Source organism: Anopheles bellator, chromosome 1 (assembly GCF_943735745.2).
Source record: "Anopheles bellator chromosome 1, idAnoBellAS_SP24_06.2, whole genome shotgun sequence".
Taxonomy (NCBI): Eukaryota; Metazoa; Arthropoda; class Insecta; order Diptera; family Culicidae; genus Anopheles; species Anopheles bellator.
Window position 1 is genome coordinate 49,286,263 of NC_071285.1, and position 26,501 is coordinate 49,312,763.

Genomic DNA, 26,501 nt, shown 5'->3' on the forward strand with positions numbered 1-26,501 from the left:
CGTAGCGTTGAACCTGTTTGTACCACAGCAAAACTAACTAAAAACTCAAACAATCGCTAAACTGTAGTGTTCGTACGGGGGAACTACTAGGGGCTTACAGAACGGGAGACGGTCGCTTGCAGCGAATGAATGTAATTACCAGGGAGCCGGTCGTGGGAAAGTCTGTTAAAGAGTCGAAAGCAATGGGGCATGATGGAGAAGGGGACGGCGGAACAGTACCAGACAGTATGTGTTGCTAGATTTACGGATCGATCGCGCGCACGATCGCAATAGAGATGGTCGATGAATGTTAACTCATCATATTTTCATTTTATATGTAACCAAAGAGCATTAAAGAACGGAAATAAAGAGCGATAAATTCATAATAACATTGAAACGTGTTGCACTGCTTTCGGTCTGGGTACGATCATAGGGCTGCCATCTGAGCATAATCCGAAACATGGAAACAAACGGGATTGCGTTGACGAGATGAGTCTATCGATTGCTCAAAGTCAAATAAACTTGTTGCACATGAAGTTCGGCGGATTGAACGCATAGCTTACTCGCCGTTGAAGGTGGCTTTCAAGCCGAAGTCAGCTTCAATGAACCTTTTCTATAGATAGTCACCAATAACGCCATCTTCCAAGCTTCGAGAAAGGTTTAGCCTTTAATATATGAGTTAAAAGAGGCCGGAATATTTCCCACGAGAAGCTCTGCTACCTTAAGTTATACTGTTTCCAGTTCTATCGCTCGTTTTTTCAGGTTATGTAGGACATCTTCCTTAGGACATGCCCTAGGTCATCTTCTCATAGAGCACTGGATTCGGCAAATGTATCCCCGAAAGAAAATATGGTTTTGATCGAGAAGTGTTTGCGGTTTGTAATCCATTTCAAAGGATGTGTAATCAACGAGGTATAAACCCATACAAAATCGAATCGCTGCATCTTTCTTTTAATCGCTTAATGGCAATTGAATTAAACGAAGGATTAAACTATAAAAGCGCAGCCAATTTAGAATCATTTAGCGAGGACCTCTTTGGTCGGGCAAGTTGGTGGTGCCTTTCATCATGAAATTATGTTCAACCTCACAATGAAGCGCATGAAAGGAACGCTCTCGAATTCGATTCTATTCATCGTCCTTCCCACATCAAAGAAGCGTAACCTTACGCTTGTTAGGTCGTGGTTTTAAACTATCTACCACCGTTTGCGGTCATCGTCAAAAAACGAACCGTGGAACTGTTTGAAATCGAAATGTTTCACTTTGAAATATTTCACCACGAAAAGATTCATTCGAAACGGAAAAACGTAACGCTCGTAACGCTCGTAGCTCCCGTAACGCGGTCCCTTAAGCTGGTGAACTAATAATATTAACAACAATGGTTAAGTAACAATGTCTCGTTTATTGATCAATTCATTAAGTCATCATATTTCGCTCATTATTGTACACATTAACAACCTACCGTGTGTGCAGCGACACGACGGCGTGCCCGATGCCCTTGGGTCCTCGCCGGGTGTTGGGAGCAAGACGAAGGCACCGGACCGACACCGCCCGCGCCCTTCACAAACCCACCCACCACACCTTTTAATCCTGCTTCGTTTGCCTAATGCTCGTTGCTCGTTGTAAAAAGGAGGCGGTTGTAAACTTAAAACATTAAAATAAACAACATCGGGCCGGAGAGGGCACCACAAGCGCACTCGCCGGAGGGAGGCGGGAAAAGGAGAGGCCCCGCGGAGCCCCGGTTACTCTATCGGTGTCGCGTCTCGGGTTCGGGCGCCCGGCGACGGCGGTGTCTCAGTTGCCGTGAAGAAATCGTTTCAGCTCCTCCTGCGTGTCGAAGATGAGCACCGGGAAGGGTGAGCCGGGCACCAACTCGCCGGCCCACTTCACCTCCACCCGGTAGTCGCCCGGCTCGGTGGGATCATACTGCAATACGGACGGGGAAAGGATTCATTCGAAAATCGGGGCTTCACCCTCGCCACTACTCACCTTGCACAGGATCGTGCGGTCCTTTTGACTTTCGCGCTGCATCTCGACGCGGAATGCGCCCTTCGGGCCACGGACCCTCACCGTCAGCTGTCCGGCGCCGGCGCCCCGCGTGTCCACGATGAAGCGCGATTGGAACGTGGCAAGGACGCCATGCTCGATGCCGGGCCCATACACGCGCACCTTGCTCGCGTCCGGAGCGCCTGCCACACGCAGGGTGTAAGGTGAGCCGGGCACATGCTGACCACCGTACTTGATCGTCAGGGTGTGACGTCCCGGTTCCTGCGGTTTAACGTTGAGCGTGAAGGTCGCGTCGCCATGATCGTACAGCTCGCAGTACGCCGGAACTTTCCGGGGCCCGGCACAGTGTGCCGTGAGCTCCCCGGGACCAGCGCGTCTCGTGTCGATCCAGGATTTGATCTCCCGCCCAACGACCCCGTTGCGGAGGCCTTCACCTGAGCAGAGAACCTTGGCCGCATCGACCGCCGGCCCGACGGGGATCGTGAGCGGGCAGCCCTTGATCGTACGCCCGTTCCACTCCACGTCCAGGCTGAGTGGACCACCGGAGGACTTGTGCGGATTGTAAGAGGCCAGCCAGATGAGTTCGTTCGGGCGGGGCTGAAGCAGCGTCACCGGGAGCGGCTCACCGTCCTCGTACGTCATGTGCACTTCCGGCTTCCCGGAGAGCGCTTCCGTGGCGTCGATGGTGAAATGGGACACCTCGTCCACCTGAGCCGTCGTGAGGCCTCGCCCCGTCAGCACCACTTTGTCCGCGCCCACCGACAACCCGGTGACGTACACGAAGCCGGGGCTCTGCGAAACCGGCAACCCGGACCAGGTCAGATCGAAGCTGTGCTCACCCTTCGCCAGCTCGTCGTCACCCAGAAACAGGACACTGCGGCCCCCTGCACCGGTCTGCTTCTCCACCGTCACTTCCGCACCGTCCACGTAGCACGTCAGCTCGCCCGGCCCGGCCGAGGCCGTGTCGAACACGATCCGGCTCGGCAGCACCAGCTTCCCGGCGCCGTCCAGTAGCGATCCCCAGCCCCCGATCGGAGTCACCTTGGCCGGATCCAGGCAGCAGATGGCCCACGGGGAGCCGGGCAGTGGGCCACGGTTCGTGCAACTCGCCCGTATCTCGTACCGACCCACGGTCAGGATCGTGTAGTAAACCCGCCACTGGTTGTTGCCCAGTCCCTTGATCCGCGGCTCGATCCTTTCTGCCTGCTCATCCGTCCGCTCGATCTGCACGTTCGGTGCGGTCGGACAGAACACCACGAACGAGGTCTCCTTGCCCCGGTGCGCCACCTCCAGCCCGTTGCCGGACGCATGGGCCGCGTCCGGCTTTCCGCCCGTCGAAGACTGCACGGCGAAGGTGAGCGGTGATCCGGGGACGGCCTCGCCTCCGTACATAATCGCCGCCTTGTAGTGACCGGCCGCCAGTGGCACGAACTCGATCGCGTGCACGTAATCGTCCTGTTGCGTCAGCTTCACCGGCACGTTCTGGCCGGTCGGCGACACCACCGTCACCTCGATCTCGGCCACACCCGCCGACTCCGATTGCACTGAAACGAACGGGACAGTAAGCAAGGGGGGACCACCGAGGGGGGCGAGCGGGGTACCTATCCAGGAGATGGGCGAGTTGGTGCAGAGATTCATCTTGGGCACCTTCTGGAGCTGGATCTTCGCCGGGTCGTACGACTCGCAGGTGAACGGGCTGCCCATCAATGCTTTCGATTGATGAAGCACGTCTGCGGGAAGAACCATGTATTGGAGTGGCCGAGGGGAGTGTTGGCGGGGCTGGGGGGTCTACTTACCAATCAAACATTGGCCCACCTTCTGCACGGTGAACTCCGCCTGCAGGTGGCCGCCCTTGGTTTGGTAGCAGCGCACGGGCAGGGCTTGGCCTCCGGGGCCCGAAACCACCACGTCGAACTCGCGGGCCGGATGGCCGACCGTATCGATGGCGAACGAGGTGGTCTTGCCAACCCGCGCCTGATACAGCCCCAGTCCGTTCACCGTGATCTGCAAACGTGGAAAGAGGATTCTTGTGAGCACACTCATCCGGAGCAACCGAAACGATTTACGTAACAACTCGGGGTTTGAATTACTAATATCGTTAAGGACTACAACACCAGTTCAAACGGAAATCCGACCAAAACGACCTGATTAAACCGCTTGAAATCCAAAACATAATTCAAAACCTCAAAAGCAAAAAGTCGGTTTGTTTTGGATGAAATAAAAAACAGATCGCTTAAGATCCTGCCACGAAGAACAATCGTACTTTTGCAGCACATATTCAACGGGTGTCTGAAAATAGGATGATTCTCACAAGGCTGGAAAAAATAAAAAATTATAAAAACCGGGGAAAACTTCCCGAAAAGGTCATCGCAACAAGGATAAGACAACACGTGGAGGAAAACAAAAAAATACCCACCATACAATATGGTTTCCAACCGTTTCTAACCACCTCTCATCAAATCTACAGACTAACCAGATAAACCATGGAAAACAGAAAAATAAGGAATCAACAGGACTAGTATCGCTGGAGACTGAAAAAGCATTCGACGAGCATTCGACCTGGCATAGTGGTTTAGTATATAAATTAATCCAAACAAATTATCCCAAACCAATCATAAATATACGACTATGCCATCAGCACCGAAGGGACGACCCCAAACAGTGTCACTAACAAACTTAACGGAGCCCTTCAAAAATACTCCAATTATTGTAACACATGGAAAAATAAAATTCACGATACAAAATCTGAAGCCCTATGCTTTACAAGATGCACAAGCCAAGGCTAACAAGTTCCAAGCCGTTGTTAAAAAATTAACAGCACCGAAATTCCATGGAAACAATCAGCAAAACATTTAGGAACTCTTCTCGATAAGCGTCTAAAGCATAGGGTTCAAATGTGAAAAAATATTCAGAAGATCCAAACTGTCAATAAAAAACCGAATCCTTATCTACACATCATTAATCAGACAATCATGTCATACGCAGCCCCCATACCACTCCAGGGTTCCGGTTGCGATACGTACCTCCTTGGTCATGGCCGGAGCCAGCACACTGATCTCGATGGCCTTGTTCGCGATCGGCACCTGGTTGTAGAGGATCATGATCTTGTGCGGAGCGACCCGCGTCGGGTGGTAGACGATCTCCCAGAGGCCACTGTTGGCGGTCCCACGGATCGAGTGCGGTACTTCAAGACCACCGCACCGTACCATCGACGTGAGCGTCCCTTGGCCAGCGTCGTTCGTCGACACGACCAGCGAGGCCGGCTTATGACAGTACGCTTCGCCCACCTCTACGATCTTCACCATCGACGGATCGAACACGTTGATCGTGCGGGCGGCGATGAAGGCACGCGTCTCCTGGTCGATGTACCGCACCACGTACTGGCCGATCTTGGCCGCCCGGAATTCGGCCGCCTTGCGCGAAACCGTGAACGGGACGAGCTTGTTGTCCGGGTCGAAGATCTCGACCGTCTGCTCGTCGGCCACCAGCTCGATGAACGTCGAGTTACCGGCCTGGACGTGCTGGGTGTGCTGCTGGACTTCGCACCGGAACGGAGAGCCCTCAACCGGCAGGTCGTTGAAGGTGATGTTCACGAAGTGCGGCTCACAGGCTTGCGGGATGAACGTGACGTCGTAGAGGCCACGGGCGCAGGCCGTCACTTCGGCCTTCACCGTGCTCGTGGCGGTCGAGACGACCAGCTCCAGTGTTCCTTCGCCCGCTCCGGCCGCATCGACACTGAAAGTTAGCGGCACGCCCAGTGCGGCCATCGTCGTACGCGGATCGAGCCCTGCGATCGATACCCGGGATACGTCAAACACGTTGCACGAGAACGGGGACCCCGCGATGTGCTGCTCATTGGCCGTCACGCTGATCAGGTGGCGACCGACGGACGTCGGAACGAACGAAACCAAGTGTAGCTCGTCCCGGTACGCCACCCGGCAGGATACGGTGTCACCGGCCGGTGAGGTTATCAGGACCTGCGGATCGATCCCATCGAAGCCTTCGAGCTCGAACACGTTCTCACACTTGACCGGAGCCTGCCGTAGGCACTCACCACTGGCCAGAGCCTTCGACAGCGAGACCGGTGCGTGCGTGACGTGACACGCGAACGGTGACCCCGGAACCGGATATCCGTTGAAGCGCACCGACAGCGAGTGGGTCGCTGCCTCCGTTGGCTTAAAGTTCACCTTGAACCGAGCGTTACCTTCCGACTGGACAAAGTTTGGCACGTTCTTCCCACCGACGGCCACAATGATCTCCAGATTTCCGGCGCCCGCTTGACTCGCGTTAATGCCGAAGCTAACACTCTTGCCGACCACACCCGGCCGGATGTCCGTCACGACGACCTTCTCCGCGGAGTAAGCCTTCAGCAGGAACGGGCTCCCCTCGACGTGCCCACTGCCCGGAAGCCGGACCTCGACCGAGTGGTCCCCAACTTCCACCGGTTCGAACTTTACCCGATACCCGCTGCTGGGGGGACCAGCGGTGGCCGTTGACAGCGGGACGACTTCGGCTCGGACGGGGCGCCGGGCGGGACCCAGGACCTCCACGACGGGCGCAATGTCCGACTCGACCACGAACTCGAACACATGGCCAACGCTGACCTTATCGGTGAGCTCACCGCTGACGATCCGGGCCGCTGGAGATACCTACGGGTTGAACGAGAAAGGTCCGTTAGGTCCGAGATGATCGAGAATTCCCTGACGATCCTGCACTACGGGTCCAATTCTTCACTGGGAGATCCTACTTTGCTCCGGCACCGGATCCCCATGTGGCAGCATCCTTTCGACCACACCACCATCCGTCTTCCGGTTCTTCGAACCATCGCCGTTATCTTCCCGGTCACGACTGCCAGCTCCAGCGAGTCTTGTGACACACATCACTCAAAGGCAGCTCTTTCTAAATTCGCTTCCAATCACACACTACCGCGTTTCTGTCCGGTAACGGTCCACACGGCCATATAACTGCCAATACGCGGTGCGGGGCTACCTCACAAGTCTTACCTTACAGGTGAACGGACTGCCCGGGACGTCTTGGCCGTTGAAGCGCAGCTCGACGGTGTGGTTCTGTGCCTCGCGGGGCGTGAAGCTGATCGCGTACGTGTGCTGACCCTGGGCCTGGGCGGAGGTCGGCACGCGCCCCCCATTGACCGTTACCTCCAGGTTGCCCGGTCCGGCCTGCGATGTTTCGACTGTTGCGGCAAACGGAAGCGGTAGAAAAGGATTTGATTAGTGTCACCCGAGTACTCTATCCGGCTCTACGCCATCGCCATCTGTGGGCAACGGATGCACTTACCGAGAAAGACGACCGGCTTACCGACGGTCCCGTTGTTGACGTTCTTCACCTTGATCGCGGTCACATCGTAGACCTGCATGGTAGTCAGTTGGTAGTTGGTTGCCCGCCGATGACCGAATGCGAACGAGTGGAGGTTAGTGTCGGGGTTAGAGTGTCTTCCCTCCTGCTCGCTCCCCTCCTCTCTCTCTCTGTCTCTTTTCCACCCTAGTTTTTTCTAACGTTCCCGTGCTCTGTCTCTTTTTTCTGTTCCGCGCGACTGAAACGCGCGTGATCAGAATATGGCTCAGAGGGAGGCCCCAGCAAAACCCACGGAACACACGACTTCCGCGTGGCCGACGTGTGTGCCAGAAAGGGACGGCCTAAAGCTGGCCAACAATTAACGGTGATTATACCACGTAGCCGTGGTTGCGCTTGCCCGGTATCGCCCGGTGAGGGCAGCAGCTGCGCAAACCACAATCTCACTCTGATCGCGCCTGGCCGGGGGCACGTTCCACAGTTCCGTCCCTTCTGGCGACACGTGGCCCTCCGGCCAGGAGTTTCAGTGGAAAGAAAAGTGCACCCAGCGATTACTGACCGGCGGGCGATTGCGGGCGGCGACCTTAAGGTCAACCACAACGGCCACTCGGGCACTTGGGCTCTCTAGTGGGTTGCGAAGCGAGTGTGGCGTTCCAATAACATTACGCAATGTGAACACGTTAATTAAGCAGCTTTTTGTGAGTTCAAGTGACGAGGAACAAATTAAAGTGGCCCCAGATACGGGCAGCGGATGTTACTCCAGTGCGGTGCGTTCCAGAGCGTCAATTGACTTTGAACGATACTGCTAATGGAATAACGGAACTAAGGATAGCAGAGGGATGGCCAAAACAATTTAATCGAGTATCGTATCATATCTAGGGATCTCTTCGGCCTAAGTAACTTTACGATTTCATTAATGGGGCCAATTAAAGACCCGAAATCAAAAAAACAGGTTGGCTTGCCAAAACAAAAATCCATTATTTTTTGTGTGAATTTACAAACTCTATTCCGATTCCGTTCCGTTCCGATTTGTTGTATAATTTGTTGCCATTTTGCAGGTAGCTTCATAGGGCTATTCATAATCTTCTCTTGATATCGATTTGTTATCGTTCAGGGAGTTTGGCAATGCGCGGTAAAGGTCGATAAATCGCGTGATACCTGGTCCGAACTATACGGTGGTCACTATAGATATTTCGGGATTGCGTTGTCCTGATGGAACACAACACCTCTTCTGTTGGCCAATGCTGGCCGTTTGTGACCAATCACTAGCATGAAAAACGGTACAGTTGATGACAGTAGAGGTTGCAATTTAGTGTTTGGCCACACGTAAGCAACTCATAATAAATGATTCCTTGCAAGTCCCACCATACATCCAGTAGATCCTTCCCAGCCGTAAATCCTCGTTTGGCCACCGTTTGTGTTGCTTCACCAAGCTATGGGCATTCATCTAATTGTTGATCTCCAGTACCAATCCGTTTAAGAAATGGGTGGATTTCATTCCGTTTAGTCAAAATTTCGTAGTCGGAAATTCCATCCATCATAATGTTTGTGTTAATTGGTGTGGCATCCAAACATCGAGCTTCTTCGTGAACCCAACTTTGCACAAATGGCTTAAAACTCTTTGAAGGTTAACCTTTAGATCTCCTAGCCGATGTTCTGATTACTAAAATACTCATCAATTTTGATTAGTTCTGTGGCTTTATCGACATTTTGGACCAAGGGTCTACCTGTGCGAGGAGCTGTTACAGTATGGGCCCCCTATAAATACCATTCACAAATGAAACTATACGATCGATACTTTACGAGATATCGATCACTAAAGCCATCTACCCAGAACTTAATGGATTTCTTTTAAGCCAACTTAATATTGACTACGATAGTCGGTTGTCGTATTGTAGACGGAAAGATCACTTTCCTCAGCCAATAATCAAAGAGCCAATTCTACTGCAGTGTTCAAGCTGATCTCGTTGCAGTTAAAACGGTATTACCGCTTGCCCACCGCACTGCATTGTCCGAGCACACCCTGAACAGGTTCAACATTCCTGCCAGAGGTACGGGACACTTTCATTTCTTGCCACTGGTATTACCTTCGCCTGCCATCCGTTCGATCGCCGATCGGTGATCGATCGGTCGCCGTTGTCGCGGCGGCACCTGTGAAATTCCTCACACGATCGGGAAGCGTTGCGTCCTTGACGCAACATTAGCAGACCAACAACCAAGCGGCTCTAGAAATCGCCCCAGAACGCCCCGAATCGCACTTACCTTCGCAGAGTACGGGCTGCCAACGGTCGGCTGTCCCTCGACGGTAACGCTGACCCGATGCTCGCCGACGACGCGCGGCACAAACTCGGCCTTAAACACCCCGTCGGCCGTCTGTAAAACCTGGGCCGGCACCGAGTGACCGGAGGGGCCTGGGAGTAGTGTGTATGGCACGGAACATTCGATTTGTCAGAAAGAGAGCGGGTTTGCTTTTCGTCCTTTCGATTCTTTTTTTTTCGGGCGAAGGGAACGTGGATGGTCTCAGAGGAGGGTTATGGGACGTGGGGAATCGGGTGTTCGGGTTCTACTTTCTACGGAAGGATACACTAAGCGACAACAACACCCCGAGGCGCATGCATGCGTTTCGCTCGCGTTTATTAGTCAACCGGATATATGAACAGCGAGAGTCCCAGTACCCAGAGGAATGGGAGCAACAATCAACCATGGTTCGTGTGCTCGATCGTGTGTCTGTGTGTGTTAGCAAACGTGTCGATATTTTGTAAATGGCGCGTGTACGTGGGCGCACCCCGCGGTTGGTGAAAATAGTACAATAATTAAGTACAAGCTCGCAGCCGGGCACTTCGACTCGGTGCAGGATATTCCGTGCCGCGTGTGGCCCCTTCTCTCGTGAGCCACCTCACTTAGACTAAATACACTCTCGTTTTACGGTTAATTAATTTAGGTAACGGTACGAGCTAGGGGTTATCTACTGCGTTTTTTTTGTTGCTGGTTAACATGGGGAGGGCGTTAGAAATCTTTTCTTGAAATGCGCAAAGTTAATGGGAAGCCGCGCAGCACCCGGAGCCCGTCCGGGTGCGCGTGTTATTAACGTTAATCAGCTCGCGTACTCTAAAAAACCGAACTTCGTTCGAGCTCCAAAAAGCGTTGCCGGATGATCGATCAGTGGTGTGTGATTAGTTTGAAGATAAGTTAGAGGATCAACAATGCATCAACAACGACTACAACAACTAAAAGACTACGCATATAGAGACGTGCATATTTTTTTTGGGGGCAACTCAATTCAACTCGCAATCAAAACGGATCTAGTACAAAAGTCTACGTCGCCCTGGAATGTACATGTAAATAGAGAAGAGGTGAAGACATCCGGTCAGATTAAAATGATTCTTTACAGACGCTGTGAGTGAGAGAGACAGTGAGAGAGAGAGAGAGAGAGAAAGAAAGGAAGGATGATTGTGGGTGTGCGTGCGTTTGTTTTTGGGGTGGCCAATCAACCTCAAGGGCATGCTTTTGGAGGCGAGTTTTTCGAAAGCGGTCCACAATCCACAATCATCTTTGAAAACATATAAAGTTGAACCAATGTTGGCATTTCCCCTGAAATCGGTTATTTAAGGTGTTCCTACGCTTTTTGCCTTCCGTTTCGATCCTTTTCAAGTGATGAAGTTCTTCATTTTCTATCTCCATCTGTGGTTTTCCCGTTGCATTCCTGTCACTTCGATTTATTTCGCTAACTAATACTCTTGGGCCAATCTTTGGGCTCATTTTGAAAGGGCTTGCTACTACTCAGTGAAGTGCTACCATTCAGAGGGACCCTGGGTACGACGACTACAGCTATTTGATTTGGTTTGATTAGTCAGTGAAGTCGCAGGACAGAAAAGGCTCGCAAAGTAGCACAAACAATGGACAACAGAATCTAAGTGAATGTGTGTGTTTGTATATGTGTGTTCGGTTCGGAAAATGGTGGCCATTCTCTAGCGCTCTAATACCCAACGTTACGTTACTCTCTAGTAGTCACAACAGGGTGTTGATGGTGTAATTTTTCGCCGCGTGTTTTTCGCCGGATCGGAGAATGGAAGTCTAAGGGCTAACGGGAAGCTAAAGTGGTGACGAAGGGGGGGTGACTATCTTACAGGACTAGTTTTGCGAGAAATGAAGTGAGCCAAAACGTTAAACCAAAACAATGTTACGGCTACCGTCAAACAACACGAAGGATCCCCGATCGTACACGAAGGACGGCACGCGCCATGTTATACAAACACTACGTCGACCGGCCGGTTGACGACGACGAAGCACCTACCTTCGACATTCACTTCGATGTCCTCCAGGCGGCCGCCGGCGTGGTTGATGACCAGCGAGTTGGGCATGTGCAGCGGGCCAGGACCGCCGAGCGACACCTGCGGCCCGGTGGTCCCGCCGTTGATGATGACGGTGATCGGGCAGCCGGGGACGAGCATTTTGTTGAACGACACGTTGATGATGTGTTCGCACGGCTCGGCCGGCACGAACGAGACGGCGAATCTGAAAGGGGGTGAAAGGGACTCCAATTAGCATCCTTCGAATTCGATTTACGGTCAATTCGCCAGTTCGATGCAATGGCGTCGCGCGAGTACTTACTTGGCGTTGCCCTGCGGGTGAACCTGCGTCGGGATGTTGTGACCCTTGGCGGAGATCGTAATCTCCAGGTTCCCTTCGCCGGCGTCACCCGCATCGACGGTGAACTGGACCGGCCGGCCAACCGTGCCCTTGGAGACGGATCCGACCGCCACCTTCGTGGCGTCGTACGATTTGGCCACGAACGGTGTGCCCTGCACCGGGTACCCATTGTACTCGACGTTGATCGTGTGCGCCCCGACATGGTTCGGCGTGAATTCGGCCGTAAATCCGGCGTGGATATCCCCGGTCACCCGGACCGGTAGCTCGCCCTGTGGCCCACGGACACTGACCGCCAGTTCGGCCGCCCCACCACCGCTGACGGTGATGTGGAACGAGGCTGGCCGGCTGACCGGGATGAGCTCGAGATTGGACAGGTTCAGCAGGACGCGGCTCGTGTCGGCGACCGAGCACACGAACGGACAGCCGATCACGGTTTCGCCGTTAAACTTGATATCGATCAGGTGCGGTTTGGCTTGCTCGGGCGTGAACGAGACGAGACAGCGGCCCCCACCCACCACCTGCACGTGGTTCGGGACTTCGCCCTCGTTGATCGAGATCTCGAGCTGGCCCTCGCCGGCCGCGCTCGCGTCCACCCGGAACTGGCACGGTTGGCCGACGACGCCACCGTTTACGTCCGTCACCTGGATCAGGCTCGAATCGTACACCTTGGCGATGAGCGGACCACCGATCAGTGTGGTGCCGCCGATCGACGCCTCGACGATGTGGGTGCCGACCTCCGACGGGACGAACTCGATGCGCAGCGCACCGTTGGACGACTCGTGCGTGACGCGCGCAGAGACCTTCGCCTTGCTCGGCGACAGGACCGTCGCCACGCAATCGCTTCCTCTGATCGACGCGCCCGGAGGCGGCAGCACCTCAAAAACCGCCGGCAGGTTGGCCGGCACCAGCCGCGTGGACTCACCGAGAGCCGTCAGCCCCGGTGACGACATTATGTTGATATTCCAAGGTGAACCTGCGAAAAGACAGGAAGAATTCCGGGGTCAGTACCGTGTTTGTGAGGTGCTAGAGGTTCATCGTTGATATGAGGAATTCCGGAATTCGCATCATTCCGTTTTCCGAAGGTTCGAAGGAAATGTAGAAAGACTACCTACAAAGCGACTAACCTGAAGTACAAATTTCTTCTGGGGACCGTTCAGGGACCGAGTAAAATCAAGTTACTAAACAATGTTAAACTTTATGAATTTTTTTTTTCATATATCGTTGTTTTGTGGAGAGAGGCCGGAAGAGCTTAACGATTAATTATTTCCTTCAGAAGTTCCTTACTCCCCGTTCAGGGCGATTGAGAACCAACGAAGGGGTTCTTCCACTGAGTCCATTCCTTCCATCGTAAGTGACAGGACACTTCTCATCTACAACAGGCGTTTGTTGTAACGCGACTAAACAAAGAATTTTATTTAGAAGCTGTTAATCCTTCGCTCGAATGCGGGAATTACGAAATTCTCATAGACCTGTAGAAATTGTTCAAAACCCCTCTGGCCAATTTGATCTCCTTTTTATAGCCTTCTGAGTCCTCGGAGTGACCGCTGGAACGACGTGGATCTCGTGAGGATCTTGAACGTAACGAGCACGTCTTCCTCAGTTGGGGTCGCTCGGTCGAAATCAGCAACACAATATCCGAATCAGCTGGATCGAACTCCCAATCGACAACCGAGCGTCCGATTGACAGGTGTCCCTGCAGCAATGTGTCCCGTTGGTTGGCCGTTGTACTCTTGGCATGCAATGCACACGCTCAGGGCACGGTCGGCGAAAAACAGTAAACAGGCTCTTACTTTAAACATACATTTCGCGTGCAATTGTTACCATCATCGTGCCGAGCGCGTTCCGATTACCAAATAAGATTTATTCATGAAGTGGCCGGGTGCAGTGGGCCGTCGCTCTCGATTGTGCAGAGAAATAAGGCTACCCGTGCTCGAGCTGTGCGTCGCGTGAGAAACCCTAGTCCCCAGCCCCGGTACACTTCACGAGTCGCTTCACTTCGGACTCCGGCGGATCATCTCGAGCCGCCAGAGATGAGCTCTCTGTGAAAGCTCTCGTAACATACATTCAGTATGTGTGCTGTGTGCTCGAATTCCCGCTCCCTCGCAGGCGGTCGAAACGGTGGAAAAAAGCGGACCAGGAAAGTGGCTTCCACTAAGAGAGGGCTTCACGCGAACCGCGCGGATTTAATGGAAGCGAGTTTTGTGAATTCTTAATCGATTCTCAAAACATATAGCGGCCCGCTTTATTGAGCTTTCTGAGGTGTGTGGCCTCGGTCGAGTTTATTGCCAGCCCATCTGGCACCTGCGGAACGGAACGCGTTATACAAGGGCCCCCCCGTAAACCATCGTTCGGCATCGTTATTCAACTGCGACACATGATTGACGCGTGGATTCCTTGTTCCAACGCCGGTGGACATTCCGGTTTTTCGGCAACATGTGTAAGTAATGAAAGAGCAGCGCCAGGTTGTTGGCATCCTCGAAAGGACCTGCCCCGGGATCGGGTCACTCTCGATTTCAGCCTATAAAAAACGTGGCACCATCGCGAAACGGTAAATCGTTCGCGGACCAACCAACGTCGGCGGCCTGACTTGGCGTGGCCATGCTTTTTGCTCGGCCCGCCATCGGATGTGTGCCGCCAGAGAAAGAAGGCGAGAAAGAAAAGAGAAACTATGCGCCGCGCCGTCTGTTTCATGTGTATGTGTGCATTGTTTGTTGTTGGGGTGAAAGTGGCCAGGGCACACACTCGGAGCGCGAGTCTCACCCGTTTGGGGGTTTCCCTCTGGTGTGTGCCGTTTAAGAAACACAACCCGACCCCGACTTGTGACTCCAGATGGAGTGATCGAGAGAAAAGTGAACCAATATTTGTAAGGGGGGGGCCGGCCTCTCAAATGTTTAAAAATAAATAAATATTCGGGGGAACTGCGAACGCAGCCACTGACGATGATGGTGTTGATAGGTCCTTCTGTTCGGTCGTAGAGCCCTCACGGGCTTTAGGGCGTTTTGTGCGGGCAATTAACGCGCGCGTCTGGTCTGTGCCTCTGACGTTTATTGTTGTGGCCAGTTTTTGCTGTTGTTTCGTTTGGGGTCTCTGTTTTTGCACCCCTCATCTCACCTCATTGCCACCGACCGCGGCCACTCAATTTCGGGCCTCAGGAAGGACGCTCATTTTCGCGTGGCACGGGAGGAAATCGATTAATTTCACGTTTTCCGATCATGGCTTTTCGTTTTCACTATGTTTTCGTTTTCCTTTCCGGGTGGTGGTGGTGATGAGGGCCGCTTTCATCGGACTGCTCCCCGTCGGTGACCCCTTAGGTCCAGTAGTGAAGCGACCGACCCCAACCGTGACGACGTGCAAACGGAATTATTTTGCGCCATTTTGTAGCCCCCCCAAAAATTTAACTCATCGCCACCGGCGCCGAATGTGCGTTTTTGTTGTTGTGAGGAGAAAGTATTATTAAATCAACGCAACAAAAACAACGCAGCGCAGGGTGCCGAGTGCGCATCTTCTATTGGCACCGTGACGGTGGGCTGCCGTTAATTACGCATTCTTTTATGCTGTGCCCGGCCATAGAAGGGTCAGGGGATGCCGAAAACGGGTGCTTCTGTGGTCGTGTGGTGTGCTTGTGTCACGAGTGACCCACAAAACGGTACACGAGGATGAAAATCAGGGAAAATTAGGCATTTCCCGATGGAAAGGTGAATTTAAATGACTTGTTTACATTTTTACTCCGACGATGTGAGATGAGATTTTGGCCAAAACCTACAACAAAGTGGAAGCTTTGAAGGAGCTGTAAAACATCGATCAGAAACCCTAAGAGTTAACGTTTGCTGTTTAAACTCGGCTACTGGTCTATTAAATGAAATAAGGATTCCGGAATTTGTGTTACAAAATCCGCATAACCGTCTCGAGGAGGGTTATGCTTTACCAACAAATCAATCAATTTTATTTCAGACATTTTCCACCAAAACCGACTGACACGTAGCTGAAGGCAGCAAAAAACTCGTTTCGTTGCCAACGAACCGGAATCCAACCGAAGGCCTCGGCGAGCTGCCATCGAAACACGGCGGATTCGTTTGGGATTTGTGTAGGATTTACATATCGCGGTCCGCCGGAGGGTATGTCATCAACGAGACAGCGCCAGTCAGCAGCGTCCGTCCATTGAGCGGACGAAGGAATGTTGGGACCGGTGGAATCTCTGGATTTCTCACGAACACAACGGGCCAACGGCGGGGTGGCCCTTTCATAGCCCGTGATTCGTCCGATACGATAGAAGACTCGCAATGGGGAGCGTGTCTCCACCGTTCGCCCTTCGCACGGCGTTGTATCCAAAAGGACCGGTTTTTTGAGTGGCATGCCAAAAAAGAAAAAAAGGCAAGCACGCTGGAAGTGTGCATAAAATTAGCATTAGCAGCGAGAAACGTTGCTGCCGGGGATAAGTGTAAGCTGGCCACGTGAATATTTTTAGGTAAAAAACAGTTTTGCAACGAAAGACTTCGGTGCACGGGAAACGGGGAACCCGCCAAAGATTTACCTAATTCGACAGTTATCGAATCGAATTCACTCGACTAATTAAGTATTTTATTTTGGTTTCAATAACATTAAAGATTATAAGGAAAATCATGCTGTTGATGATGAGAACGTTGAGGCCACATACAATTGTCCCCGTGAGAAGTAATCATTTTCTAGGTTTGATCCATTCAAAGGGGGGAAATTCGAGGTAGTGGTACCATTTTCCCGTTTATATTTTCCATTTAAAAGTATGACTTCTATGACGTTGTTCAATCACAGATAGCTCCACCAACGTTTCTCTAATTTCCTCCCAAGAGTGGCAGGCAAAACCGAGTCGAGTTATTGCCCAAAAATCGCCCACCGGAAAGTTCAACGATCGATGAAGTTATTAGTTACGTATCGTACACACTTCACGGCGCATTGGGTGTGCTCGGATTTAAATATGCTCCGCACGGATCGATGAAATTGCCAAACGAAAATAAACGATCACGTAGCGTAATTGAATGCGCGTAAGCCGCCGGTCGATCATTAGTCATAAGTCTGCCGGAAGTCAGCCACTGGGGGTTAGAGAAACGTTTGCATAACACGTTCGACCATCGATACGAGCTCCGTTGGGGGTTGGGTCGGGCGATGGCCTTGTGACGGAGAAAAGTGTCACCTTTTTACTGTCCGCGAAAATGGCCAGTGCCCGGCCCGGCATTCTCCGCTTTGGGGCAGAAAAGGTTGACGCAACACGAACTGTGTGTTCGATCTTATTCCCCGAAGGCCCCGACCCCACCAGATAGTTGCCAAAAGCGTTTGCCAAAAAAACCGGGTCCACACGCGGGAGGTTGGTATTTTAATGAGAAAGTCAGATAAAAATATTTTGGAAACTTTCTCGCGGCCGACTCTCAATATTCGATAGCCGAACCGTTCGTCGAAAATCGGGGATTGTCTGTGGCCCAACCTAAACGCGATGCGGCCGGTTGGTCGTGCACGGACATCCGTGCCGCGTCTCTCGGTTTGGTCCGAAGATTTAAACTTTCTCTCCAACGCCGAAGTGGGCAAATGGGAGAGGTCTCCCCTGTATGCTGTCTGTCCATCTGTTGCACTTTCGATTCACTCTCTCGCTCTCTCTGTCTGGCTGCCAGTTCCACCATCTGTATGTCACTACTAAACGCCACATAACGTACGGAGCAGCGGCAGCGGCGACGGCGGTGCCGTTTTAGGCCATTAAGCATTGACACGGCCGATTGGCGACGGAAGCCAGGCCCGGGCGATTTGGCGCGCTTTGCCTTAAATCGGTCTTTATTACGTAAACCACGGAACCGTGCGATGTTGAACGTTCGGTGGGTAATTAACTACATCGCCGGGACGCCGGAATCTCGACCGAGGATCAAGAAGAATTATGCGTGGAAATGCCACACCTGAAACCTTCTCTTCGCACTTCGATCCTGATTCAGCCCTAGCCGGATAATCATCAAAGGCCCATCAATTAATGGTGTTTGCTCGAGCAAAGAATTCCGATTCCGAGCCAAAGAAAGAAGCTACCATACGAACCCACCGAACGACTTTCTCCCCGGAGCCGGCCGCGAAAGTGTTCCCCTACAATGGGTTTTCGGGCTGCAGCATAAACCGTGCGCCGCAGATCGTTTGCTTTCGCAAACACGCATAAAGCGCTAGCCCGAGCACCGAGGGGGGCACTTTGCGGCAGTAGGTGGGTACAGCGTTTCGCAATGGCTTCTGAAAGCCCCCGGTCGGAACAGGATGCCATCCCACACAGTCGCAACAGTTCTCCGCATCGAGATGAATCGTCGCATTGTGTGTCTTGCCCCTTTTTTGGCGTCATCATTCTTTGAACTGCACTCGTCTCGGGGGATTGCGTTTCGCTTGGCCGGCCCTGCAACGTGTGTCATCAACCTTGGGACGGTGTCGGAGTGTTTTGCAAACGGACACCGCCATCCGTTAGCGACAAAAATTTGTGTAAACATCTCGACTCAGCATAAACGGCTCCGACCCCGTCAGGGTGCGGAACGCAGACAACAAATCGTGACCGTATGTGGTGGCGGTCCCTGGGCCAACACCCCAAGAGGCTGGCTGGTGGCTTTCTAAATGGAGCTCGCAGAACGGAGTGCCAACCCACGCCCACCACACCGAGTGGGACTGTGTTGGTGTCCGTGGGAGAAATCCGACGCCCCGAAAGGGTCGCTATTTCGCAACGGAACGGAAAACGCGTTGGGATCCGTTGGCGGCCGTGGAAAACTAAACAACAAACATCGAGTCCATCCTCTTATCATGGCGCAAGGTTAGCATTAAATTAAAGGCAGCAGCCGGATCACCGGCGGCCCCATTGTTGTGCTGGCTGCTAAATGGTTTCCGGTCCGGGTCCGGGTGGGGCTGGCCGCAAATTGGATGGACCTACTGCCAATCTAACCTTGACTTGGCGGGTGGATTGTGTAAGGCATTGTCGGCGCATCCAAATGGGGCCCCCCTTTTGAACCGTTTAACTTTTTGGTGAACATCCGGCGAAGGAGCTCAACTCAAACCCTGCGATGTTTCGTGTTTCGGTTCCGACGCGTGAGGTGAAACACCGTTAACCCGCCTGTCGGGGGGCAGCATTCTGGGCAGCATTCTCTAACGTTACCCGGGGGCCCCGGGTTCCGTAATTAATCTCGCTACAAAGTGCATTCCACCGCGAGAGCCGAGAGCCCGAGAAAACCGATGCCGGTGAAACGGGCTGCCCGCATTCAAACGGTACCCGGTTCCCCGGCCACTCGCTCTCTCGTTGGCCTGTCTCCACATACCCCCACGGGGGCTGTCCGATGTATGCACCACACGGACTGATCGCGCTTGATCCCTCATCTCACACTGCTCTCCGTAATCTTCTCATCCGCCACCGAGCCGTGAGCCAGGAGAAACTGACATTTTCTTCAAAGTGAGTGAGAGAGGGAGAGAGAGAGAGCCCGTGGCCCAGAATCTGGGTCAGCCTCTGAACGGCGGTGGCCGAATACGTTGAACTCCGTCGCAGCATAACGGAGCGGGAGAGTTAGAAAACTCTGGCAAACGGGATGCGGAGGCTGCGGGAACTCCCGAAAGACACACCGAAAGCAGTGCTGAAGGTGACATTAAGCGCAAAAATATTACGATTGGAATCAAAAGGAAAAGGAGTTTTTTTTTTCCACTTACACCAAGCTCAAGCCCAACTTACACTGCCTTTGTTGATCGTATTATCGCCAAACGTTGCCCACTGGTCACCGTACCACGCCGGAACCGCCGATGCTCGATGCTCGATGCTGCTGCTGCTCGATGATGCAGTGGACGGGTTTGTGGGGCGAACACAACAAGGTGCGACCGAAACACAACAACTCAACATTCACGCACACCCTCAACAAGGGCGGGCGGGCAACTCTGCCATCGAACGGGAGTCGTGGCCGAACGGAACGGCTAACAGGCGACTGAGGCGAGGCGAACAAGATAGACGATGATTTTCTTCGTCCTTCTTTGGGTTCTCCCCGGCACACACACAGACACACACGCAAGCGGAAAGCACCTTACGCCAGGGAAAGGAGGCAGCTGGAGGACAGGGTGTTAAAAGGCCAGAGCTCGGTTTTATGCTTCTTTCATGCTAATCGCGGCGTCCTCCAGCAACCGTGCCGTTGTTAGCCACCACCCGGGGGGGATTAGGGAGTTGTTTTAAGCACCAGGAATTATCACACACCCGTCTCCGTGTGTATATGTGTGTGCTCGATCGGGTCCAGAAGAACGAGGAAAACGGACTTTAGAAAGCTCGAAAATTCCTAAACCAAGAGCTCGAAACTGTGGGGGGGAACTGGGTGGAACTGGGGATCCGACTTGAGAAGGGAAGACAAACGGTGACGGCGACTCGGAACTCTGTCACGTCATCATCACGGCTTCGGGGAGGCTGAAAACACGCTCACAAGATGGCGCGCGGCGCGTAGAACGAAGATCCGAAGATCGGACACCGAATGATCTCACGAGTCGCACGTACGAGCTAGCGAATCAGCAAAAGTGACTCCTTTAACGCGCAATACACACCACGCAGACGGCGAACACAGCGCAAACCACACGCCACAGAAACGCACACAGCGCACCTTCCCAATTCCTACAGGTTGGGTGCCTTCTTCTTCTTCTTGCGATCGGCTCACTCGATCACTCGCACTAGCGCACTGCGGTGTGTCGCGTTCTGGGGTTTTCTTCGCTTCCCCCTTTTCTTGCTATTCAACCAGAGAGACCGCGCCGAAAATGCGCGGAACCCGTGAAACTTTTGCGTCCAACCCGTCGAGCACTCGAAATAAAACTGAAGAAATGGGCTCGCGGGCTCTCGCGAGCCTCGCGCTGAGAGGGGACGATCGTGAGTCGCTCTCACACTCCCTCTCTCTCTCTCGCATAGCATAGAGATCTTGACGATCGTCGTGCCGTTTCGGGAGAACAAACATCAACCCTTGGGCGCCAAGTTTCGTTCAGTTTCGTCGGGTGATCGTTTCCCATGAAGTTGTTGAGTTGTTTGCCCAGTTGTTAAATCGTCGATCAAAACATACAAAAGGAACAATTGTCGAGAACGCGACGATAAAATTAGGAAATTCTTCGGATTCAAGGTCTGAATAGCATTCGAGAGGGCATATGAACTCCGATAAACTCTTTGCGAGGATCGGTCGATCGAGAGGATCTACGAATGCTAAAAACAGTTAAGAAGATAAAGGTGCAGAAAACACGTGATCGTAGCAGGATCGTAGAGCGAAAATATCAACACATAGGGCCCTATTACGAAAAGTTCATTTGAGTTCATTTTGCTATAGACTTCCCTTTCTGCCTTCTCTCTTGCTGTATTTTGCTTTCTCTCTTACTGTGTTCACTCGATCGTTCGAGTTTCATAAAAGGATCGACCACCACCGAGAAAAGATGCAAGGAAAATAGAAACAGACGAAGATTGGATAATTTTAAGGCGCATTTTTTGAATGAATAAAGTCTGAAATCGTTAGCGAACATAATTTTCACTGATTCCGCCAAAGTGTTCTACTAGGGCCGGGAAAAGGGCTCCGTAAAATCCCTTTCATTAAAAACCTAAAGAGCACCCTATAAAAAAACTCCAGCCTCTACTGTTTCCCCGGACACTCTGTAATCCAAGGAAACTCAATAGACAGAATCTCGATAACCTTACAAACCAATCCAGACTCCAAGCCGACCCAATGAAAAGATCACAGTCTAGAAAATAACTGAACTGCCAATAGCTGCAGCTAAAATTTAAAAGTCCTATCTTGGATAAGAATAGCTCAGAACAGTTCTGCGGAGTAACCATCACATCCTTCTGGACTGCCACGGCCACTGCGAAAAAGGAACAATACGTAAAATAAACCCAGATTGTCGTCCCAAGTCGTGTTTATACTCAAAGTCTCAATAATAACGCCATTACAACAGATATCAACAGACAGCAGACATCTTCACATCTACCATGTCCGGGTCAAAGAGTCTATTTATTCGAATGGATTCAAGGCGAAAAACGAGATCGGAAACGCGTAAGTGAACGCGTCTTATCCGCATCGACTTAATCACGGCTCACTCGTGCCCAACGAACTCCCCAAAAGGCAATCGCTCGCTCGCATTGAATTAATTTAATAAAAACCGTGCAAATCACGAAGTGTGACTTCAATCATATTTCGATGTCAGCTTCCGCGAATGGTATGAAATATGACGGCAAATCAACCAGACGAACCAGCGATCCGTGCCCAGCGACCACCGAAAAGTCACTGATAAATCGGAGTCATCAAATCGAGCAGAACCACATTCGTTACGAACGCTCCCTCGATCGATGATTTTAGAATGTTTGCCACCAAGGCGAGTGAATTTATTTCGAAAGGGCCGTTTCTTTCCGCACATTTTCGCATTTCACAATCATCGCTCGGGGTTCGCCTCAGCGATCAGCGTTCAAGTCTTCCGTTCCGGTTCGAAACTTTGGCCACCGTGGGCTCGTTAAACGTATTCGTTTATTCTATTTGCTAGCGAGTAATAAAATACGAATCCCTGTCAACGTAATCCTTCGTGTTAGGTCAGCCTCCGCGCGTACGCGGCCCGCTGCGGCTCGCGTACGGTGACGTCGGCGTGCTGTTGGCGTTGTCGGCAAAAAGGAACAACCGCGACAGTATCAACCCTTCACAGTGGACCGGTGGAGAAGCAAATCGGCCATCAGTAGGACCTTCAGGGGGATATCAGAGGGACTTACCGGGCACCGTTTCCTCGTTGAACGTGATCTGGACCGTGTGGACGCCGGACTCGTGCGGCGTGAAGCTGGCGATGAACCGCTGGTTGCCGAGGGCCCGGACCGCGGAAGTGACCCTCCCGCCATTCACCAGGATCTCCAGGTTGCCCGAACCGGCCTGCGACCCATCGACTGCGAACGAAGCGAGCGACTCAGTACCTTACTGTCCCCTTGTGATAACCCCACCGAACTTACTCTCAAACTCCACCGGCCGTCCGAGGACACCGTCCGGGATGTCCTGCACGCGGATCGCCCGCGCCCCGCTGACGTCACCGCGAACGATCGGTTCGAAGCCACTCTTCAGCTGCGTGCTGTACTTTTCGAACTTTTCCGAGCTGCTCGACTGCTCCGTTCGATAGTTCTTCGACAGGTAGCCCCCGGCCCGGTAAAGGCCCTCGTCCTCGATCGGGGTCGCCGGGGCTGGCTTCTGGGTGCCCGCGGTGGTACGGGGCGGGTCACCCAGTGAAAACTTGTTGAAGTGCGTGTTCTGCTCCGTCTGGTTATCGAGCGTCGACCGATCGTACGTGAGGTCCGTGTTGAGCTGTCGCTCGGTAAGGTTGGCCAGCGATTCGAGTGAGTTCTGCGAGAACAGATGCTTCGTCTTGTTGATCACGTCGTAGCTGTCGCGCCGGGATGGCTGTCCGTTCACGCGGATGTTCGACGAGTAGTCAACCGTCGTCATCGTCGTCGCCGGGGGCTGTGGACTGCGGAGTCGCTCCAGCCGAGGCGTTGGACTATCGCGCAACACATCCCTCGTGACGGTCGATCGGTAGGACGAATTGCGTTCCGTTACCTTATAGCTCCCGTTTGCTTTCTCGTGTACCGCGATCGGACTGGCGATCCGCTGTTCGACCACCACCACCGGCACCGACACTGGCCGCGTGGACTCGTGGAACGTAGCTCCCGACACCGTCTGGGGGCTCTTGAGGCCCGGGCTGGCCCGAATGTGACCGATTGGCCCACCATCGTCCAGCACGGTACGGATCGTCTTGGTCGTGTGGTTCTCGGTGCGGATCGTCTTGACGTACGAGTTGAGTTGCGGATCCACCGGGCTCCTCAGCTCGTCCGAATCCCGCCGCACCGTTCGGTACGCCGCGCCGTGATCCGGTTGGTCCAGGCTCGGAGAGAACAGCTTCGGCGATGGGCTATGGCGCGAAGGCGATCCCAGCACGCGGGTCGTATAGCTACTCTCCTTCGCGTTGCTGCTGCTCTTCAGGAAGCCCGTGCTGGTCTCGTAGTCCTGCGGCGAGTACGGATCAGCCCGGCGGCTCAACGAGGACGCGTGGAAGTGATACGAGGGGCTCTCGGAGCGCAGCCGGCTGGCATCGCCGTGCGGACTGGCTCGCGTCTTTCCCGATCGGCCCTTCGAACCGACCTTCATGATGTACGGCGATCCCTTCACGTCATACCCGTTGAAGTAAACGTAAACCCGATGCTTGCCGGTGGCCCGCGGCATAAACGTCACCTGGTACTTGTTCTCCTGCAGCCGTTCAACCGAGCAGACGAGCGATCGCTTCTCGTGCACGATGTCCACGTGGAGTTCTCCGGCCACGCCGACACCACGAGCGTCCACCTCGAACGAGTGGGCCCGCAGCGGCATCGCCCCGTCCAGTCCGTGCACGGAGACGCCGCTCGGGTCGAAGACGGCGCACGTGAACGGCCCACCCTGGATGTGGCGCCCCTGGTACGTTATGGCAATTTCCCATACGCCGGCCTCGTCCGGCTTGAAGATGGCACTGTGTCCTTCCTCGATCTGGTGAGAGAGAGAGAGCGTGAGAGGGGGAAAAAGGACGTAAAGGGCATAGTGTCACGGACCTTCTTGAGCGGGCACTTGAGCGGCCGCCCGGAAGGACTGTAGGCGGTGACGAGGATGTCCTCGGTCTTCGGTGCCCCGGTGGCGTTGACCAGCACTTCCACAAGGCTTCCGAGGGCGCACGGGGCCATGCCGGGCGGTGCGACGTGTACAAGCCTTGGGAGTACGCGGAAGAAGTGGCCACCCAGTCTGCGGAGAGAGAGAGATCGTGTTAGAGATCGGTCCCTCAACTTGACCCCCCCCAGGACTTACGTATTATCGTCGTCCAGCTCGAGGACGATCTCGTGCATTCCGTATTTGTCCGGCACGAACGTTCCCTCACCGCGTGGCCCCAACCGGACCGGATACAGCGTGGTGGTGGTGGGCATACTGACGAATGCCTTCACCTTGGCCAGATCGACCTCACGGGAGAGGGCCTCGACCCGGAAGTGGCTCGGTTCACCGACCCGGCCCGACGTACTCTCGAGGTGCACGGTCAGCAGGCTGGCGAGTGGTGGCCTCGGGGTAACCCACCGGAGCCACGTGGTGTACGCCATCACACCCAGGTGCTCCTCGTCGGCGGTGGCCATATCGCGTGCCGACAGGACCGGCTTCACGCCCAACTTCAACCCACCGTCGATCACTTTCTGCTGGTTGGCTTCCCACTGCGAAGGATCCGTGCTGAGCTTGGCCGGTTCCGGTACCGGACCGCCGCGATCCCGGATGATCTCACAGAACACCCGCCCATCGTTGAAGTCACTCTGGAAGAGGAGCGTTAGAGAGTTGAAATTCGGAACGGAACGTCAGGATTCGCGTCAGGATTACCGTGAAGTTGGACACTGGCCGCTTGATCTGCCCGTTGACCCACTGCAGGGTGGCACGGTAGCCTGGCCCTCCAGGACGCATAAAGTACGACAGGTACGTCATCCCCGACAGCTCGTCCAGCCAGCGGGACGCGAGGTACTCCGGTTCGAGCACCTTCGGGATGCCGAACCGTTCGTACGCCAGGTTCATCGCTCGCTCACAGTTCCGGACCGATTCGTGCTGGCTGAGACCGCGCCAGTGCGGGAACAGACCCGGCTCACAGTAGTCGAGCAGGGCGGACAGCAGGACTCCGCTGTTCCAGTCCGTCGTCAGGTTCGACACCTTGCAGTCGGGCAGAGCGGCCTGCAGCCAGGCGAGCATCAGCTTGCGTGGCGGGAACTTGCTGCGACCGATCTGATAGCGCACGATCAGTGACCAGATGAGACCGAGGATCAGCTTCACGTTCCCGTTCACGATGTCCACGTTGCCGATGTTGACCAGCTTCACACCGTCCGCTTCGATCGCGTTCAGGGCCGTCGTGACGTTCTCCAGATAGTGATGCTGGTTCGCTGGCCGCTTGTTCCACGCCGGCTTCAACGGGCGCTTCTGGAGACCCTCGACCAGCGCGCACAGGAACGTGCCGTCGCAGAAGTCCTCGTGAAACTCGACCACCTGCCAAGAGGAAGAAGAAGATCAGTGAGCGCGAGGAGTTAAGATCGAGGGACAAGTGACGAACCTGCAGTCCGGACTCGCGCAGATGCTCGTTGACCCAGTTCTTGAACGTGTTGGCCTGGATCTCGACCCACAGGTCCTCGTTGCCGCGGATGTTCATCCCCTTGGCGGCCGTGCCCTCCGGTGAGCGGGCCACCAGGCCCGCCTGCGTGATCTTCTGTAGCTCCGTCTTGCCATCGGGCGTGTGCTGCAGCAGCCCGGTATGCGTGATCCTCGCTCCCTTCGGTAGCTCCATGGCTAAGGTCTGAGTCTAGGGATCGCAGAGGCACTCAGTAACTGTTGCCGAACATTTTACGAACCTACACACGAGAGACAAAGTTATTTAGATTAGCTCAAAGGGATCTTGCTGTTGCTGACTGGCGATCGACGATCGTTGCGAATTGCAGGCAACCAGCCGAGTGAGCTGGGTCGAGGTGTTGACGGGTGGTTTTGTACCCCGGGTCACCTCGGAGGACATTCGCGTTTATC

The 26,501-nt window shown here is 53.7% G+C and overlaps 1 protein-coding gene across 1 annotated transcript; it reads right to left on the reverse strand.

The window, feature by feature from the left end:
* Nucleotides 1-1,564: 1,564 nt before the first annotated feature.
* On the reverse strand, nucleotides 1,565-26,268 carry LOC131206388 (filamin-A). The gene is made up of 16 exons (XM_058198923.1): nucleotides 26,038-26,268; nucleotides 25,323-25,973; nucleotides 24,771-25,258; nucleotides 24,521-24,707; nucleotides 22,901-24,458; nucleotides 22,670-22,837; nucleotides 11,905-12,916; nucleotides 11,588-11,808; nucleotides 9,556-9,704; nucleotides 7,279-7,351; nucleotides 6,987-7,174; nucleotides 5,007-6,632; nucleotides 3,780-3,987; nucleotides 3,585-3,713; nucleotides 1,966-3,527; nucleotides 1,565-1,902 (listed from the first exon to the last, which is right to left on the reverse strand). Exons 1-16 carry the CDS (start codon nucleotides 26,266-26,268, stop codon nucleotides 1,771-1,773), a joined length of 8,583 nt encoding a protein of 2,860 aa, XP_058054906.1. The 3' UTR covers nucleotides 1,565-1,770.
* Between the last annotated feature and the right edge of the window lie 233 nt (nucleotides 26,269-26,501).

What these genes read in the sequence shown, in the direction of transcription:
- LOC131206388 (XM_058198923.1), bottom strand. Translation starts at nt 26,268, where the DNA reads ATGGAGCTACCGAAGGGAGCGAGGATCACGCATACCGGGCTGCTGCAG. An exon ending in GAGCTGGACGACGATAATAC is followed by an intron (nt 24,708 to 24,770) that starts GTAAGTCCTGGG and finishes CTCTCTCCGCAG; the next exon opens with ACTGGGTGGCCACTTCTTCC. An exon ending in CTCCGGCCATGACCAAGGAG is followed by an intron (nt 3,988 to 5,006) that starts GTACGTATCGCA and finishes CCACGTTTGCAG; the next exon opens with ATCACGGTGAACGGACTGGG.